The sequence below is a fragment of the Lampris incognitus genome, chromosome 9 (assembly GCF_029633865.1).
Source record: "Lampris incognitus isolate fLamInc1 chromosome 9, fLamInc1.hap2, whole genome shotgun sequence".
Lineage (NCBI taxonomy): Eukaryota > Metazoa > Chordata > Actinopteri > Lampriformes > Lampridae > Lampris > Lampris incognitus.
The window spans coordinates 28706088-28726374 of NC_079219.1; the positions used below are offsets into that span (position 1 = coordinate 28706088).

The 20287-nt window shown below is 42.9% G+C and overlaps 1 protein-coding gene across 1 annotated transcript in view; it reads left to right on the forward strand.

Annotated features, from left to right (window-relative positions):
* The window catches only part of LOC130118211 (CUB and sushi domain-containing protein 3-like), a 473370-nt gene that overhangs the window by 165096 nt on the left and 287987 nt on the right, over nucleotides 1-20287 (forward strand). Inside the window, 2 exon segments of the mRNA XM_056286604.1 lie at nucleotides 3018-3206; nucleotides 9661-9777. Coding sequence (XP_056142579.1) covers nucleotides 3018-3206; nucleotides 9661-9777 — 306 coding nt within the window.

Below are 20287 nucleotides of genomic sequence, written 5' to 3' on the forward strand. Positions count from 1 at the left end.
TAGAAATACGCTGGTGAGAATGAGCACACGTTAAAGGGTATCCTGTCAAATGATCATGTTTGCGTGTTGTCTCATATCACATTGGAATTGGTGTTAATGTCTGTTTTATGCCTACTTGGTGACACTGCCACCCCCGAACAAGGACATCAGTTTTCTCCTGGGAGAAGCTTTTCTGCCTTAGTCGGTCTTGACTTTCACTGTCTATTACAAAACTGGCAGTTCGCCATGACATAGAGCGCAATACTTTTAAAGGGAATGAGAGGAGCTTATTTACCGTAATTGAAGACAGCCCCCACCACTCCTACTGATAATTTATTCTTTCTAAGCTAACCATTTTATAGCCTCAATTGCACCCGATTACCGCCAGCACAGCATGTCCCGAAATTAGCAAAAAAGTATTGGCCGCACCTTAGCTCAACATGCACCGAGAACTAGCGCCAGTGCCTAAGACTTCACTATGACCTGGAAACTAGAGCCCATTTTGTTTTGTGATTAAAAAGGTTTAGAACAATAGTAGATAAGCCAATATCACATAGACAAAAGTGGCATGTGTGATTTTGGATAAGTCTATGCTTAGTGCACCATTGTCTAAAGCCTAGAAACTACCACACAACGCCTGCGTCTTCACTAAGACATGGTCTGACCAGGCGGAGATGCAGGCATAATATTTGGTTTTATTTGACGCCAAACTAGCACTGCACCACTTGATTTTTACTGACACGCCTTCTACAGCGCCCCCGTGCCCATTTAAGCACAAGCCCATCATGACGAGCCCGGAAATTAGCAAACATGCCCAGGCGAGAGAAAAACCACCTTGTGCACAACAAAATTGTTGCCAAGTCTGTGTTAGCGCTACCGCAGGCATTGCATTGTCCAGACACTAGAGCCCTTAATGTCTAAAATGGTTGGCAAAATTTTGCCTATTTCATATCTGTTTGAGCTTTATTCAAATTCAGAATTCCATAGGGCAAATAAAGTACAATAAGTATATATATACACTACCGTTCAAAAGTTTGGGATCACATTGAAATGTCCATATTTTTGAAGGAAAAGCACTGTACTTTTCAATGAAGATAACTTTAAACTAGTCTTAACTTTAAAGAAATACACTCTATACATTGCTAATGTGGTAAATGACTATTCTAGCTGCAAATGTCTGGTTTTTGGTGCAATATCTACATAGGTGTATAGAGGCCCATTTCAAGCAACTATCACTCCAGTGTTCTAATGGTACAATGTGTTTGCTCATTGGCTCAGAAGGCTAATTGATGATTAGAAAACCCTTGTGCAATCATGTTCACACATCCGAAAACAGTTTAGCTCGTTACAGAAGCTACAAAACTGACCTTCCTTTGAGCAGATTGAGTTTCTGGAGCATCACATTTGTGGGGTCAATTAAACGCTCAAAATGGCCAGAAAAAGAGAACTTTCATCTGAAACTCGACAGTCTATTCTTGTTCTTAGAAATGAAGGCTATTCCATGCGAGAAATTGCTAAGAAATTGAAGATTTCCTACACCAGTGTGTACTACTCCCTTCAGAGGACAGCACAAACAGGCTCTAACCAGAGTAGAAAAAGAAGTGGGAGGCCGCGTTGCACAACTGAGCAAGAAGATAAGTACATTAGAGTCTCTAGTTTGAGAAACAGACGCCTCACAGGTCCCCAACTGGCATCTTCATTAAATAGTACCCGCAAAACACCAGTGTCAGGGCAGAGTGGCAAAGAAAAAGCCATATCTGAGACTGACCAATAAAAGAAAAAGATTAAGATGGGCAAAAGAACACAGACATTGGACAGAGGAAGACTGGAAAAAAGTGTTGTGGACGGATGAATCCAAGTTTGAGGTGTTTGGATCACAAAGAAGAACGTTTGTGAGACGCAGAACAAATGAAAAGATGCTGGAAGAATGCCTGACGCCATCTGTTAAGCATGGTGGAGGTAATGTGATGGTCTGGGGTTGCTTTGGTGCTGGTAAGGTGGGAGATTTGTACAGGGTAAAAGGGATTCTGAATAAGGAAGGCTATCACTCCATTTTGCAACGCCATGCCATACCCAGTGGACAGCGCTTGATTGGAGCCAATTTCATCCTACAACAGGACAATGACCCTAAACATACCTCCAAATTGTGCAAGAACTATTTAGAGCAGAAGCAGGCAGCTGGTATTCTATCGGTAATGGAGTGGCCAGCGCAGTCACCAGATCTGAACCCCATTGAGCTGTTGTGGGAGCAGCTTGACCGTATGGTACGCAAGAAGTGCCCATCCAACCAATCCAACTTGTGGGAGCTGCTTCTGGAAGCGTGGGGTGCAATTTCTCCAGATTACCTCAACAAATTAACAGCTAGAATGCCAAAGGTCTGCAATGCTGTAATTGCTGCAAATGGAGGATTCTTTGACGAAAGCAAAGTTTGATGTAAAAAAAATCTTATTTCAAATACAAATCATTATTTCTAACCTTGTCAATGTCTTGACTCTATTTTCTATTCATTTCACAACATATGGTGGTGAATAAGTGTGACTTTTTATGGAAAACACAAAATTGTTTGGGTGATCCCAAACTTTTGAACGGTAGTGTGTATATATATATATATATATATATATATATATATATATATATATATATATATATATATATATTCTGTGCCATTTTTTCTATAACTTGTGTAATCATTTAATAATTAATTGTGTGGTTATTGTAAGTATGTTACTGCTTGTGTAATCTGACCACTCAGCACCTATTGCCTGTCTATCCATCCTGGATGAGTAATCCATTCTCTGATGCTCTTCCTGAAGTTTCTCCCATTTGTTTTCTTGATAAAAAACTTTTCTGTTTTTCCTCATCTGAATTGAGGGTCTAAGGAGGACAGGGGGTATATTACCTGGCACCTATTCTTTTTTCATCTGTCGGAGAATGTAATGTGATTGTAAAGCCCCCTGCGACGAAAGTGTGATTTAGGACTATACAAATATAATTTGAATTGACTTGAGAACTTAGCCTTTTGGATTTTCTCTTTTCAGTGGTCACATTGGACACATACTCCTGTATGGATCCCGGTATCCCAGTGAATGGAGTACGTTTAGGCCATGACCTGTCTATTGGCTCCATGGTGTCTTTCCAGTGTGAACCAGGGTATCGGTTAAGCCATGAAGAGCCCCTTGTCTGTGAGAAGAATCATTTCTGGAGTAATCCTCTGCCTACTTGTGATGGTAAGTATCCAAAATATCACAGTAGATGACATGTTATGTTCAGTCATTGGTATTTACTGCTGCTCACCTGCATTAAAATGTTCAGCATAAAATCACCAGCAGCAAACTCATTAGATCCATAGCACTGAATTGTTTTAATGAGCATTTTATATCTTCTGGCTCTCTGTTTGACTCTGCTTGATTTGCATCTGTGAAACCATGTACTGATGTTCCAGTGTATACTGGTTAGTCTTAATTTTGTGCCTTTCTCTGTGCAGGAAGTTCATAAAACTCTAAAAGCTTTGGATCTTAGGAAATCCATCAGGACCTGATTTGATTGATCCTTAGTTTTGAAATTGGCAGCCAATTTTGTAGCAGAGCCGCTTGCATATATTTTTGACCATACAGTGGAAAATAAGGAAACACCAAGGATATGGAAATCTGATTTTGTTCTCTATTTATCTAAAGGGGGTCACCCAAGTATATTAAGTAAATATAGGCCAATATAAAAATTATCAAAACTGGCTAAAATTCTTGAAATTCTAATGAGTGATCAACTTGAGGAGTTTTTATACACCAGTGCCATTTTATCAAGACATCAGTAAGGCTTTAGGGGGGAAAAAAGAGCACTATCAAAGCTGCACTGAGGGTGGTAAATAACATTTCTGTTGCGCTTGACAAGAAGCAGCATTGTACATCACTCTTTATTGCTCTGTCCAAAGCTTTCAACACAGAGGATCATGATGTTTTCAAACTTAGACTTACTTACTCAGGACTCTCAGAGCAGGCAGTTGCTTGGCTCTCAAACTACCTTAGTAATAGGTCTCAGTGCATTAGATATGATGGTCTATGTTCTGATATTGTATCCATCTACAAGGGCATACCACAGGACTCTGTAATAGATTCACTTATAGTCACTATTCATATAAATAATCAAAACGTGTTACATGCTAATTTTAATTTTTATGCTGATGACACTGTTATATACTGCTGTGCAGCATTTCTTGTACAGGCCATTGAATACTTGCAAAATTCTTTTACTGTTGTCCAGAATACCATACTTCAGCTGAAACTCACTCTTAATGCAGATAACACCAAGCTTATGTTGTTTACCAACTCTAGCAATAGGTCACAAAATGTCCCTACAGTGGTCACTCTTGAGGGAAGTGAGATAAGAGGTTTGGTCACTGTTATAAATACCTGGTACTTTGATTGATGACTCCCTCACTTTAAAGCCACATCTGCAGTACCCGCTGAAAAAGTTGAGGCTAAAACTGGGTTTTTATTTTTGAAATAAGTTGTGTTTTTCTTTTACTGTAAAAAGTGACTTGTTGCTGCTACTTTTTTTACCTGTGCCGGACAATGGTGATCTTTTGCATGCCTCTGCTTGGTGTCTTCATATGGTTGACACAGCTTACCATGCTTCCTTGAGGTTCATTACAAATTTTAAATTTCTGACTCACCCCATATTCTTGGGTAGGATGGCCTGCTCTGGCCAGCCGTAGACTCTTACATTGGTACACTTTAAAAAAAAAAAAAAAAATATATATATATAAAAGGCCATGCTTGGTATGCTCCCATACTACCTATATGTCTTTATCACGCAGAAAAGTGCTGGACAGTACTCTTTGCATTCTCAAGACTTCTTTATGCCCTCTGTCCCACATGCGCGTACGGAAATTGGAAAAAGGGCATTTGTGTATTCTGTACTGTAGGCATGGAATCAATTGCAGAATGATTTGAAAGCTGACAAATTAATCTCGTTAAATGCTTTTAATTCCAAAGTTAACGAATTGCAGATTCCTTGGGATGTCAATGTTTTTAATTTACCAGGGTACACAAGTGACTCTTAGAAATTTCTCTTTTGAAATATGAGTTCCCTATGCTTGTTTTTTTTATTCTTTTTTTTTTCTCCTTTTGTGTTTTCTGACTTTAAATATATGGTTTTTTTTGTGCGTTTTTTTTGTTTTTTGCTGCTTTCTGTCTTGACCAGGTCTCCTTTGAAAAAGAGGTTCTTGATCTCAATGGGATCGGCCTGGTTAAATAAAGGTTAAATTAAAAAAACAAAAACAAAAAAACTCAGTACTCCTAAAAAATGTTTTGGGAATTTCTTGTGTTCCTGTAATGGTTTTGGATGACACTACCTTAAATAGTATGTTGATTGGATAATACACTTTTGATTCATTCATTCACAGCTTGACCAATCTCTTCCAGCAAAATACAGACAATGTATTTACCCCAGTAATGCAAATCTAACCTTTCTTGTCATTTGGGCTGTTCAATATAAATTACCAGAGTAGCTGAATGATTTCAATTTTCTAGTTGAGCTGGTTCTAATTAGATCAGTTAATGTTAATACAGGAATCACATACTTTTCTTCATTAAGATGTCAATATTACTATGAGGAAATGAAAAAAAAATCTTTGGTACCTATATTTAAGCCAAGATACAGTGGCCAATAAAAGTGCTTGAGGCCCAAACACTTTTTGGATGCTGCCATAGTTAGCTGGCAAGGTTTTTCTTCAAATATTACATGGATTCAAAAAAAGTAATGAGACAAGTCACAGCAGCTGCCTTCATGGCTGATATTAAGTCTAGGGATTATGTATTCATACATCACAACACTACACAATAAAAAACAAAACAAAAGCAACTCACACAAGAGAACAATCATGGAAGCTTAATTTCATTGGTGCAGACAATATCCACAGCAGTACTAACTGTGAAAAGACAATCTACTGTGAAAAGAAATGAACTCTGAACTCTACTGCAGGGATGAACACCATCCATCCATTATCCAAACCTCTTATCCTGCTCTCAGGGTCGCGGGGATGCTGGAGCCTATCCCAGCAGTCATTGGGCGGCAGACGGGGAGATACCCTGGACAGGCTGCCAGGCCATCACAGGGCAATGAACACCATTCTTCCAAAAGATATTCCCTCATTTGGTGTTTTGATGATGGAGGTGGAGAGCGCTGCCTTAACGTGTCGGTCCAAAATCTCCCATAGATGTTCAATTGAGTTGAGATCTGGTGATTGTGAAGGCCATAGGATATTATTTTTGATTTACATAATTTTCATCCTCATCAAACCATTCTATGACCCCTCGTGCCCTGTGGATGGGGGCATTGTCACCCTGGAAGAGACCACTCCCATCAGGATAGAAATGTCTCTTCATAGGATAAAGGTGATCACTCAGAATACTTTGTATTGATTTGCAGGGATCCTTCCCTCTAAGGGGACAAGTGGACCCAAACCATGCCAGGAAAATGCCCCTCACAGCATAACAGAGCCCCCAGACCCCCTCACTATAGGGGTTAAGCATTCAGGTTTTTCCTTTCACTTGTCACCCGTCTTTATGTCTGATGATTTTGTCTTAAAATTGTTTGCTTGTATACAGATGCACCATTCAAGTTGTGGCTGCAGCAGAGCTCCCTGAATCAGAACACAGCACAACATAATGCTCTTTGTACCTCTGTCCAATATCCATCCATCCATGATCCGAACCGCTTTCACTGCTCTCAGGGTCGCGGGGATGCTGGAGCCTATCCCAGCAGTCACTGGGCTGTGATACACCCAACCTATGCCTGAGCAACTGACTCACCATGTGATGATATCCCGTATAGGCCATAATGCTGAACTTAAAAGCATTGTTTTTGTCACTGATAGGAATGATATTCCTTGTTATTCCAACGCCATCCCGGGCTGTGTTTGTACAGTGTTGCTTTTTTTGGTTATTCAGAAATACAATGACAGTATATTACTTATTCAAGTTGTGTTAAAAACATAAATGATGTCCCTTCGTCATGCACCACTCAACAACAAAAAATGTAAAACAAAGGTAGGCACAAGAGGGTGGGAAATACTGGTTAAATGATGTATATAATTTAGCATTGTGTGATACAGCCTCATCCCAATGGTCTTCCTTAAATTTATGAATGTTGGCATGTCTTGTGCCTAGGTGTGGGCCAGACAGGCACCAAATGCCTTGGCCCTCTGCCCATGCAGCCTCTACAGTAAATCCTCTGCCAAGTACTCATCCACTTTTAATGACTTTATGTAATTTAGCTCATTAATAAAATATTTGTCATACTTTTGTTGTTTGGTAAGGATTCAGGAGACCTTCATGTGTTGTGCTATCTGGACAGCCCCTTGGGTGGAAGAAAAGATTCAAGGATCGGGGGGGCGGTTACACAGCTGTCGAGCCTCAGGCGTCTCAATCACTCTCCAAAACATTGCCCGACATTAATGCTTAGAAAATGTGCACTTTTACAAGATTTCCTTTTCTAGTATTTATTAACAAGTCTTTTTTAAGGAAGGTATCCAAGCGTTTGGATGTAATGCCACCCTTAGGACATTAGGGATAAATAGACACATACTGAAAAAGAACAAAGCATGATGACTAATTTTATGAATGCTGTATTTACAAAGTGGTGCCCTTTATGTGAGATGACCTTTTGGGTGAAACACAATGACAACACGAGGAAATGGTGGCGGGTTTGAACAATACCCAATTAGATTAGTTAACCTTCAGGCAGATCTGGCATTAACCTTCTGGCTCCCAACAGCCGATGAGTGTAGAGCTTTATCTCATTAACTCCCTGTGATGATAAGGAGTTTCCTGCCAGTAATTATATGTCAACAGTCAACAAGAGGAGAGTGATATCAATGAGGTGACAATTAGCATTTCTCCTTCCCAAACCAATCCTTGTCACCTAGTAAGTGACAGTACCTTCATGTGGCGGGCTTCCTCTGGATTATCTACACAACATGACTAAAACAACAATTTGGCTGCTGCATTGGCACAACTATCAAGATGTTAACATAATTCAAAATCCCTTCATAGATTCCTTAAGAATGGGACTCAATCTTCTCAATATGCTCTGGTTCCATCCCATTAGAAAAAAAGTAATTTCGTTGACTGGTTGAATGTTACTGTACGGAAGATTGCTCATGAGCATTAACAGTATCTCACCAACTCACGATATATACAATATGTACAAAAGTATTAGGACACCTGGCCGTTACACCTACAGGAGCTTTTATAACATCCCATTCTAAATCCATAGGCATTAATATGGAGTTGGTCCCCCCTTTAAAGCTATAACAGCTTCTACTCTTCTGGGAAGGATTTCCACAAGATTTTGGAGTGTGTCTGTGGGAATTTTTGCCCATTCATCCAGAAGAGCATTTGTGTGGTCAGGCACTGATTTTGGATGAGAAGACCTGGCTTGCAATCTCCGTTCTAGTTCGTCCCAAAGGTGTTTGATGGGGTTGAGGTCAGCACTCTGTGCGGGCCAGTCAAGATCTTCCACACCAAACTCACCCAACCATGTCTTAATGGACGTTGCTTTGTGCACTGGGGCACAGCCATGCTGGAACAGAAAAGGGCTCTCCCCAAACTGTTCCCACAAAGTTGGAAGCGTAGAATTGTCCAAATGTCTTGGTATGCTGAAGCATTAAAATTTCCTTTCACTGGAACTAAGGAGCCTAGCCCAACCCCTGAAAAACAACCCCATACAATTATACCTCCTCCACCGAACTTTATAGTTGGCACAATGCAGTCAGGCAGGTAACATTCTCCTGACATCCACCAAACCCAGACTCGTCCATCAGAGTCCCAGACAGAGAAGCGTGATTCGTCACTCCACAGAACACGTTTCCTCTGCTACAGAGTCCAGTGGCAGCATGCTTTACACCACTCCATCTAATGCTTGGCATTGTGCTTGGTGATGTAAGGCTTGCATGCAGCTGCTTGGCCATGGAAACCCGTTCCATGAAGCTCCCGGTGCACAGTTTTTGTGCTGATGTTAATGCCAGAGGAAGTTTAGAATTGCAGTTATTGAGTCAACAGAGTGTTGGCGACTTTTACGCACTATGCGCCTCAGCACTCGTTGACCCCACTGTGTGAGTTTACGTGGTCTGCCACTTCATGGCTGAGTTGCTGTTGTTCCTAAACACTTCCACTTTTCAATAATACCACTTACAGTTGACCGTGGAATATCTAGTGGGGAAGAAATTTCATGAACTGACTTATTGTAAAGGTTGCATCCTATGACAGTACCACACTTGAATTCACTGAGCTTTTTAGAATGACCCATTCTTTCACAAGTGTTTGTAAATGCAGACTGCATGGCTAGCTGCTGGATTTTATACAACTGTGGCAATGAGTCTGAATGAAACACCCGAATTCAGTGATTAAGAGGTGTGTCCCAATATTTTTGTACATAAAGTGTATCATTGGAAGGAGGGATAAATACCTGTGAAAACTATTGGCACTTTGGGTAATAAAGAATAAAGGTTTTGCTGAGTTAGAAAACCCAGCAGGAAAAATTAAAGGCACTTTATATGAATAGAAAAATATGTAATTTACATGCATTATTGGTTAATATCTTTGCTACTTTCATGCTAATGATTTACTGGTTTATTCAGTGTTTTTTCATTATCTTTTGTCATTCTTCACCATTTTTAATCAGCATCATGCGGTGGGGATATCAGAGGACCCGCAGGGATCATCTTATCACCCGGCTACCCAGAGCTATATCCCAGCTCCCTGAACTGTACCTGGACTGTAGAGGTCAGCCATGGCAAAGGTAGGACGGACAGTAATACATTTTGGTGTCTCACTCTCTGGGTTATGATCCCCCCAAAATGTAGATTGTATCTTGAAAATTATTTCTTTAACGTTTTTTATGGTCCAAGGTTGGAAAGGTTAAAAGTGTAATTAATTCCTATATTGTATTTTTTGAACTGCAGACATGTCTACATGCAATCAGTCAATACTGATGACATGAGTTCAACTTTGGCAAAGATAACTTTGTAAACCCTTTCAAAGGAAAAAAAACAAACAAAAACATATCTATTCAATTGCCAACCAACATAGGGATCTACGGTTCGAATCCCCGTGTTATCTCCATCCTCATGTTACCTCCGGCTTGGTCGGGCGTCCCTGCAGACACAATTGGCCGTGTCCGTGTCTGCGGGTGGGAAGCCGGATATGGGTGTGTGTCCTGGTCGTTGCACTAGTGCCTCCTCTGGTCGGTCTGGGCACCTGTTCGGGGGGGAAGGGGGAACTGGGGGGAATAGCGTGATCCTCCCACATGCTACATCCCCTTGGCGAAGCTCCTCACTGTCAGGTGAAAAGAAGCAGCTGGTGACTCCATATATATCGGAGGAGGCATGTAGTAGTCTGCAGCCCTCCCCGGATTGGCATCGGGGGTGAAGCAGCAACCGGGATGGCTCGGAAGAGTGGGGTAATTGGCCGGCTACTATTGGGGCGATAAAGGGGGAAAATCCAAATAAATAAATAAACGGAAAAAAAAACAAATTAATTTTGCCACCTTCTTTCAACTTATATTTCCAACCCTACTACACTGCTGCTCCTACTCTGATTAGAGATGTAGCAACGATTTCTGGTTTCTGATTCAAGGTAGTCTGAAGTCAGAGGGCAGAAACTAAAAATTTCAAATTACAAAGTCAGAGGCACATCTCTATGCCCCCAGTATCAGAGGCATACCCCCAGGATGTAATTTGTTTTTTTTTAGGTTAGATTTAACTTTGTCACTGCACAGAGTACAAATACTAAGACAATAAAATGCAGTTTATTAGCTAAGCAGAAAGTGCAAAATAGTACATTAAAGTGCAAGGTATAATGAGTATGAGTGTAACAGAGGTAATATGGATTGTCAATAAATGTGAATATACAGTATGTAATGAATAATGTACAGTATGTATACAGTATTTAAATCTATACAGTAGTGCAGATATAAAAATAAGAAAGCTATGGGAGTGGGAATGAGTAAATATAAACTGAGTAAAAACATAAATAAATCATTATACAGTGTATGTAGTTGTGTAGTAGTAGTAGTGTAACAGACAACAGAGAGGCAGTACAAAAACATATAACTATATAAATATGGTTTTAAGAGTCAGAGGGGGTGTTATGGCCCTGTTGGGGGGGGGGGGGGGCTAACATCGTGGACCAGAGTTTAGCAGGGTAACAGCAATAGGGAAAAGCTGTTTCTGAGCCTGCTGGTGCGGGAGTGGAGGCTCCTGTAGTGTCTTCTAGATGGAAAGAGGGTAAACAGACTATGGTTTGGGGAGAGGTGTCCTTGATGATGCCTCGGGCCTTTGCCAACAACATGTTTGTTGGAGGTTCTCAATGGAGGGAAACTGGGTGCCAATGATGTGCTGGGCAGTTTTCACCACCCAATGCAAGGCCTTGCTGTTGGAGACATAGCAGCTGCTGTACCACACTGAGAAGCAGTTGGTGAGAATGCTTTCAATGGTACAGCTGTAAAATTTCACCAGGGGGTGAAAAGGTGAGCTTTCTTCAGTCTCCTCAAGAAGAAAATACACTGCTGCACCTTTTTGAATGGTGGAAGAGTTGATACTCCAAGAGAAGTCCTCGGAGATGTGGATGCCTAGGAACTTGAAGCTGGACACACGCGCTACCTTATTCCAGTTGATGTAAATGGGAGTCTGTTCGCAGTCTTTAGATCTCTTTTAGTCCACGATGTGCTCGTTGTGTTCTCATTGTTGAGGATCAGCTTGTTTTTAGCACACCACAAAGCCAGATACTGGACCTCCTTCCTGTAGGCTGATTCGTTGTTATCACTGATCAGGCCTACCATCATGTTGTCGCCGGTGAACTTGATTATGGTATTGGAACAATGCACCGGAACATAGTTATAGGTGAAAAGGGAGTAGAGGAGTGGGCTCAGCACACAGCCCTGTAGTACGCCAGTTTTAATTGTCAGGGGGGAGGAGGTGTGGCAGTGTAACCTGATAGACTGCGGTCTGTTGCTCAGGAAATCCAGGGTCCAGTTGTAGAGTGAAGTGCTGATACCAAGGTCATGGATTTTGGTAGCCAGCTTGCAGGGGATGACGGTGTTGAATGCTGAGCTGAAGTTGATGAACAGCATCCTTACATATTGTTATTGTCCAGGTGAGTCAAAAGCAGAGTGTAGTGCGGTGGAGATGGCATCCTCTATTGACCAGTTGGGACAGTAAGCAAATTGCTGAGGGTCCAGGGTCAGGGGTAGGCATGTTTTCAGGTGGGTGAGGATGAGCTTCTCAAATCACTTTGAAATGATGGAGGGGAGTGCAATGGGGTGGAAGTCAATCGGGCTTGCTCCAGCTGAACTGATAAGATGGTAGATGTTTTTAGCTGTGAGAGGACAGCTGCCTGAGCCAGGGACAGATTGAATATGTCAGTGAAAACACCAGCCAGCTGCCCCACACATGCCCTCAGCACATAGCCAGGGATGCCATCAGGGCCAACAGCTTTCCATGCCTTCACCCTGCTCAGTGTGGAGTACACATCCAGAGTGAGAGGCTGGTCACCTGTAAGGGGTTCAGCTTTGGTGTCTGGTTTGTTATTGTCCTGATCGAACTGAGCATAGAATTAGTTGAGCTCATCGGGAAGGAGGTGCTGCTGTTTGTGGGGGCGGGGTTTAGGGGTTTGTAGTCAGTGAGTGCCTGGATGCCTTGCCACATGCGTCGAGGGTCAGAGTTGTCAAAGTGCTCCTCAATCTGCAGTTTCTAGGCATATAGTTGGCTCTCTTGATGCCCTTCTTCAGTTTAGCCCTGGTTGAACCTTAGGCCCCTGCGTTACAAGTTCTGAACACAGCGTCGTGTGCCTTCAGCAATAAGTGGACCTCTCCATTCATCCAAGACTTCTGATTGGTGAATGATTTTATTTGTTTAAGAGTGATGACATTGTCCACATCTCTGTTGTCCAGCACAGAAGCAGTATAACAGTCAGTGTCCATGCAGGAGTCCTGGGTGGCCTGGGTAGCAAACACGGCCCAGTTAGTGTACTGGAATCGGTGCTGAAATGAAGATTCAGCTCCCTCAGGCCATATGTTAACAGTCCTCGCAGATGGCCTCACACGTGTAATGAGTGGGGTGTAAGTGAGGAGTAGGAAAAGTGAGAGGTGATCCGACTGTCACAGGTGGGGGAGGGAATCAAGTTAATTCTATTTGTATAGCCCATTATCACAAATTACAAATTTGCCTCAGGGGGCTTTACAGCAACACAACATCATGTCCTTAGACCCTCGCATCGGATAAGGGACAAATCCTAAAAACCTCTTTTAACGAGGAGAAAAAATAGGAAGAACCTCAGGGAGGGCAACAGAGGAGGGATCTCTCTCCCAAGATGGACAATGTGCAATGGATGTTGTGTTTACACAATTTATAAAATACAACATTGAAAGAGGATAACAGAATTATAATGGAATTATAAAATATATGAAGAATATGATAAGGAGGATGCCAAGCAGTGTCCAGGCGCCACCGGAACAGCCCAGGACTCGAGCCACATGACCAGCATCACCATGTAATAAATAAAAAAACAAAACAAAACAGTCACACGTCTTAGTGAGAGAAGGATATAACATTAAAACAGGATAACAAAATTTGGATTGGCTTTGAAAGCCTCAGCAATGTTTGTGTAAACATGGTCCAATGTATCATCACCTCTCGTAGCACAGGAGACTTTCTGATGAAATTTGGCGAGCACCGTCCCTAGGTTGGAACGATTGAGGTCCCCAGCAACTATAAAGTTACAATAAGGGTATGCTGTTTGGAGTTTGCTAAAAGCAGCATGCAGTTATTTCTATGCTACTTTAGTATTAGCGTTCGGGGTTATGCAGACTGTGGCTATAACCCTAGATGTGAATTCTCTTGGCAGGTTAAAATGCCTATACTTAATTATCAAGTACTCAAAATCAGCAGAGCAGCAACTCCAGTAACAGAGGAGTCTGTACACCAAGATTTGTTAACATACAGTGCATCCGGAAAGTATTCACACCCCTTCACTTTCCCCACATTTAGTTACGTTACAGCCTTATTCCAAAATAGATTAAATTCCTTTTTTTCCCCTCATCAATCTACACACAATACCCCATAATGACAGAGTGAAAAAGGTTTTGTAGAAATTTTTGCAAATTTATTATAAAAATAAAAACTGAAACATTGCATGTACATATGTATTTACATCCTTTGCTATGACACTCAAAATTGAGCTCAGGTTCATCCTGTTTCCACTGATCATCCTTGAGATGTTTCTACATCTTGATTGGAGTCCACCTGTAATAAATTCAATTGATTGGACATGATTTGGAAAGGCACACACCTGTCTATATTAGGTCCCACTGTTGACAGTGCATGTCAGAGCAGAAACCAAGCCATGAAGTCAAAGGAATTGTCTGTGGACCTCCGAGACAGGATTGTATCGAGGCACAGATCTGGGGAAGGGTACAGAACAATTTCTACAGCTTTGAAGGTCCTGAAGAGCCCAGTGGTCGCCATCATTCATAAATGGCAGAAGTTTGGATCCACCAGGACTCTTCCTAGAACTGGCCGCCCAGCCAAACTGAGCAATCGGAGGAGAAGGGCCTTGGTCATGGAGGTGACCAAGAACCCGATGGTCACTCTGACAGAGCTCCAGCGTTCCCCTGAGGAGATGGGAGAACCTTCCAGAAGGACAACCATCTCTGTAGCACTCCACCAATCAGGCCTTTATGGTAGAGTGGCCAGACGGAAGCTTGTGCTCAGTAAAAGGCACATGGCAGCCCGCTTGGAGTTTGCCAGAAAGCACCTAAAGGACTCTCAGACCATGAGAAACAAGATTCTCTGGTCTGATGAAACCAAGACTGAACTCTTTGGCCTGAATGCCAAACGTCACGTCTGGAGGAAACCAGACACCTCTCATCACCTTGCTAATACCATCCCTACAGTGAAGCATGGTGGTGGCAGCATCATGCTGTGGGGATGTTTATCAGCGGCAGGAACTGGGAGACTAGTCAGGATCGAGGGAAAGATGAATGGAGCAAAGTAGAGAGATCCTTGATGAAAACCTGCTCCAGAGCGCTCAGGACCTCAGACTGGGGCGAAGGTTTACCTTTCAACGCGATAATGACCCTAAGCACACAGCCAAGACAATGAAGGAGTGTCTTTGGGACAAGTCTGTGAATGTCCTTGAGTGGCCCAGCCAGAGCCCAGACTTGAACCCCATTGAACATCTCTGGAGAGACCTGAAAATAGCTGTGCAGCAACACTCCCCATCTAACCTTACAGAGCTCTAGAGGATCTGCAGAGAAGAATGGGAGAAATACCTCAAATATAGGTGTGCCAAGCTTGTAGCTTTATACCCAAGAAGACTTGAGGCTGTAATTGCTGCCAAGGGTGCCTCAACCAAGTACTGAGTAAAGGGCGTGAATACTTATGTACATGTAATATTTCAGTTTTTTATCTTTAATAAATTTGCAAAAATTTCTACAAAACCTTTTTCTCTTTGTCATTATGGTGTATTGTGTGTAGATTGATGAGGAAAAAAAGGAATTTAATCCATTTTGGAATAAGGCTGTAACATAACAAAATGTGGGGAAAGTGAAGGGGTGTGAATACTTTCTGGATGCACTGTAGATACATAGTCCCCCACCTTTGGTTTTACTGGAGTCTTCAGCTGTTCTGTTGGCCCTGAAGGCGTAGCGCCCCTCAAGCTCAATCGTGCTTCTGGGGATACTGTTGTTAAGCCATTTTTCCCTAAAGATCATGACATTGCAGTCCAATAGTCTTCTCTGTGAGGTGAATCAGAGACGTAGCGCATCAATTTTGTTTGCCAGGGACCGAACATTGGCGAGGAAGATGCTGGGTAGTGATAAGCAAAGGGGATTTAGCTTTAGCTTGGTTTGTAGACTTCTCCATGTCCCTCGCCTTTATTTACGATCCTTGCGTCGGTGCCAAGCAGCTCCGGTCAGGGTGGCTGATTCACTCAGCTGTGGGGATTTGATGAACTCTGGAGATAGCAGGTTGTGGTCAAAACTGATGTCCAAAACAGCGTTATTGTAAAATAACCCTATGTCCAGGAGTGCTTGTTGGCCTGTTGACACAATAGTCGGCCAAATGTACAGAGTAAAGAGAGCCAATAACAGAAGCCAAATAGTGACTAAATTGCAGAATGTAATCGCTCAGCCTCGCATTGTGCACGTGCTGCCATCTTGGCCCACTACAGCCAAGTAATGGGTGGAGACAGGTTTAAACTGTGTATTATGCTGTGTTCCACTTACATCAGAAGTCGGAAGTTGAAGCTGGGAATGACATCCCACCCGAGTTGACCGCGTTCCAGTACAAGACGGAAAACCAAGTTCTAGCCATTGTTAGCAACGTGAGTTGATAACAATGCATTACACCGTAGAAATGTTTCCACAGATAGAAGTTGGACAGTACTGTGTGTACGACTGATTTAGTGAGACACAAATAAGACAGAAGTGCTAATATTAGTATATTACTACAGCTCCGCGCATCAACATCGTGGAGCAGCCATCTTGGATATTGAGGTTGGGATTAGGGAGGTGGGCAGCACGGTGGCACAGTGGTTAGTGCGGGCACCTCACAGCAAGAAGGTTCTGGGTTCGAGCCCCGGGTTAGTCCAACCTTGGGGCTCGTCCTGGGTCGTCCTCTGTGTGGAGTTTGCATGTTCTCCCCATGTCTGTGTGGGTTTCCTCCAGCGGCCCCAGTTTCCTCCCACAGTCCAAAGACATGTAGGCCAGGTGAATCGGCCATACTAAATTGTCCCTAGGTATGAATGTGTCTGGGTAAGGGGGGGAATGTTGGCCCTGTGAGATGATCTGGCAGCCTGTCCAGGGTGTCTCCTGCCTGCCTGCTGCCCAATTATTACTGGGATAGGCTCCAGCATCCCCGCGACCCTGAGAGCAGGATAAGCGGTTCGGATAATGGATGGATGGATGGATTAGTGAGGTTCTAGCAACTTTCTGATTCAGAAATCTGACTTCAGGGGGCGTTCCAGTTGACATTTCTGACTAGGAACTCAGAAATTCCAACTTCCCAGTTCAAATGATATGCACCATTACATTTCCCCTTAATTAAAAATAATTTCATATGAAGGACCTCTTGATATTTCCTGGAATACCTCATCCCATTTAACATACTATTATCCACATCAGTCAGAAGAGATTGATAGACTAGCTTACACGAAGAACAGGGAGCAATACATGAATGGTCTAGTTTTAGAACTGGTCTATACTATAATTATTTTGTCTTGGAAAATTGGATTTTCCTAATGATTGAGCAGTTTGAAATTGTATTTATATGTGGGGAAATCATGAAGTTGGTGTTCCAGACATGAAGTTGGTGCTACTTTCCATTTCGCTGGTCTTGTTTCAGGTAGAAATTTCTAGATGCAACAAGCCAACCAGATTTGGTCCTACATTTCGCCTGTCACACCTGGGCCCCCTTGTGAAATAAAACCAGGGGACCATTCATTTTAATTTAGTAATTTTTAAACACCCACCCCTGGTCAGTCTCTCTGGAAAGTCAGGTAATGCCAGTCATATCGGGTCTATCATCAGAAAGATTACTGTAGCTAAGAGTGACAAGTTACTTATAACATGAGTAGTAAACCTGACTATGTCAGGTGTGCCATTTCTGGCGGTCAGTCAGTGAACAATTCTTTACATGGTGTTCCAAAGGAAGAGCATAGCAGGAAGGAACAGTTTAAATTCATTTACAAAGAGAAATTGTTATGGTTTCACCTACCCAATCCCCGCAACCTACCTCTTCCGTTCCCTCTGGGCCTCCACGGCGCTCGGCTTTGCCCGAGTTTCCACTCCTCACCATCAGAGCTGGGGCGCGTTCACGTTCCCCATCACCGGACTCAGACCCTGAGGTTCCCAGCACCTCCCAACAGGCACGGCGCGCCCTGCGGCGCCTCTGATGCCATCTGCTGGCAGACTGGCACCACGGCTCTGCATTTCCCCGGTCACTCATTCCCTCAGCTGTGCCCCATCTACAATCATCTCAGCTGTTCCCCATCTGCAATCACTTCAACCCTTACAAAATCCTGGTCTGCACTCAACTAATTCCCAGATCTTCCCATAGCATTCCTATGACCTGTTGCGCAGAGCCGGCTCGCCTGCCAACCAACCTCCTCGGACTATACTTTGGCTTTTTCAACTCGGACTCCTCCTTGGATTAAACTTTGGCTTTTTGAACTTGGACCACTCCTCGATTCCCCTTTGTCTACAGACTTGGTAGCCTTTGCTGGTGCACACACACTTACACAATACCCAACACGCCAATGATGTATTACACACACTTAGGATTTTACTCTAACGCATAGCTAGACACATTACCGCCTGTCACTACACATAGCATATTCACACACCCCACAAACAAAACGACCTGAGCACCATACACATCCTGCATTTCTCGCTCTCTTACTTTTTCATTAAGTGTTACTAAAGAGTCCTCCGCCTCCTGAGTGGTCGTCTGGGTCCTCCTGCACAGCCCATAACACTAATAATAATAATGCATTACATTTATATAGCACTTTATCTCAATACCCAAAGCACTTCACAGTGAAGGGGGGAAACTAACCTCAAACACCACCAATGTGTAGCACCCACCTGGGTGATACACAGCAGCCATTTTGTGCCAGAACACTCACCACACATCAACTTGAGGTGGAGAGGGAGGGAATCATTGAGCCAATTACATGGGAGGGGGATAATTAGGTGGCCAGATGGAGAGAGCAAGGTTGGGATTTTTTGCCAGGGCACCGGGGGACTCTCTACCAGACGGGAATGAGCCCGCACACTATTGTGCTGTTGGCTCACTCCTCTCCTGGCTGCCTTCTGAAGCACAGTTCACTTCTGGATTTTGCAGCAAACTTGACTGGGGCATTTGCCTGTCATGAATCAACTGGTTTCCCTGTCAGTCCTTGGTGAGCTGTTCAGTCAGTGCAGTTAATAATAAATTGTTTAAAAATATTTTCAGATAAACCTTAAGTAACATTTGTCTTGATGCACATTGAATAATCCAGGTAAGGAAATCATAGCATGTTGAATTAGTTTGTCTGGGCACAACATTTATTGGGAGAAACATTTCATCACTCATCTAAGTGACCTTCATTTTCAACTGACTGCAGGTGTCTCCAGCTTTATAAGCAGCACAGTTGCATAGCGGCCAAACCAAGGATCAGTTTCACATGCAACTGTGCTGTTATACAACTGTGCTGTTTATAAGGGTGGGGATACCTGCAGTCAGTTGAGACTGAAGAAGTCACCTAGATGAGGGATGAAGCGTTTCTCCCAATAAACATTGTATCCAGACGATCTGATTCAATTTTCTGTGATTTCCTTATCTGAGTTATTGAGCATGCATCAAGACATTTTTACTCTTTTTGGCGAGGATTGCCTTAAACTTGTATGTCAGTACGAGTGAACAGTGCATAAGATGGCAGACTACAGAAACCACCTGAGATTCAGCCTCAGGTGCAGACAGAGTGGGATTACACCTAAGAGCCTGCAAATGAAATCTTTGGCCAAGGGCCACCGAGCTAGCAAGATCCTCCAGGAGGCACAGAGCCAGCTGTTGAATGTACGAGTGAGACAACCTTAATTTTACCATCAACATTTCGAAAGCCAAAGTGGAGCAGATCAAACGGAGACGTTGCATCTAGATGAGACCACTTTCTATAATGTGATCGAGTTCACGGACATGGAAAGTCGAAACCCAGGCAGCAAAAGAAGTTCGACCTACTTGCTTCAAGCCAGAGACATTGGCAGATAACAGACGGCTCCCTCAATGGCCAACAGAGAGGTGAATGCCACACACACCGGTGATGTGGACAAGTGGGTGAAGAATCTGTCTGACAGACAACTCACCCAGGCAGAGAAAGATATCCTTGCTAAGGGGCTGAATTTTGCTGTCACGCCAAGGTAAGTCCCACTAATGAAACTGATAACAGCCATGGAATCAGCAATCCATAACAACAACATTGCAGAACTGGAAGTAGAGCAACTATGAACAAAAGTTTCAGCCTACCTCAACAATGTGAAGATGCCTCCATCCAACATCAGCAGAGACGAGAGGAATGCATTCACGACTCTCAGTCAGGACAATAACATCATCATCCTTCCGGTGGAAAGACACAGAGGCACTGTTTTATTAAACCTGACAGATTATCATAAGAAAGTTATGATGTTACTTAGTGACATGTAAATACTTAATGAGCCCCTGAATCGAGGTCTCGTAAGTGGTTACAAGAAAAAGGTTATAGATTGTCTGAAGCTG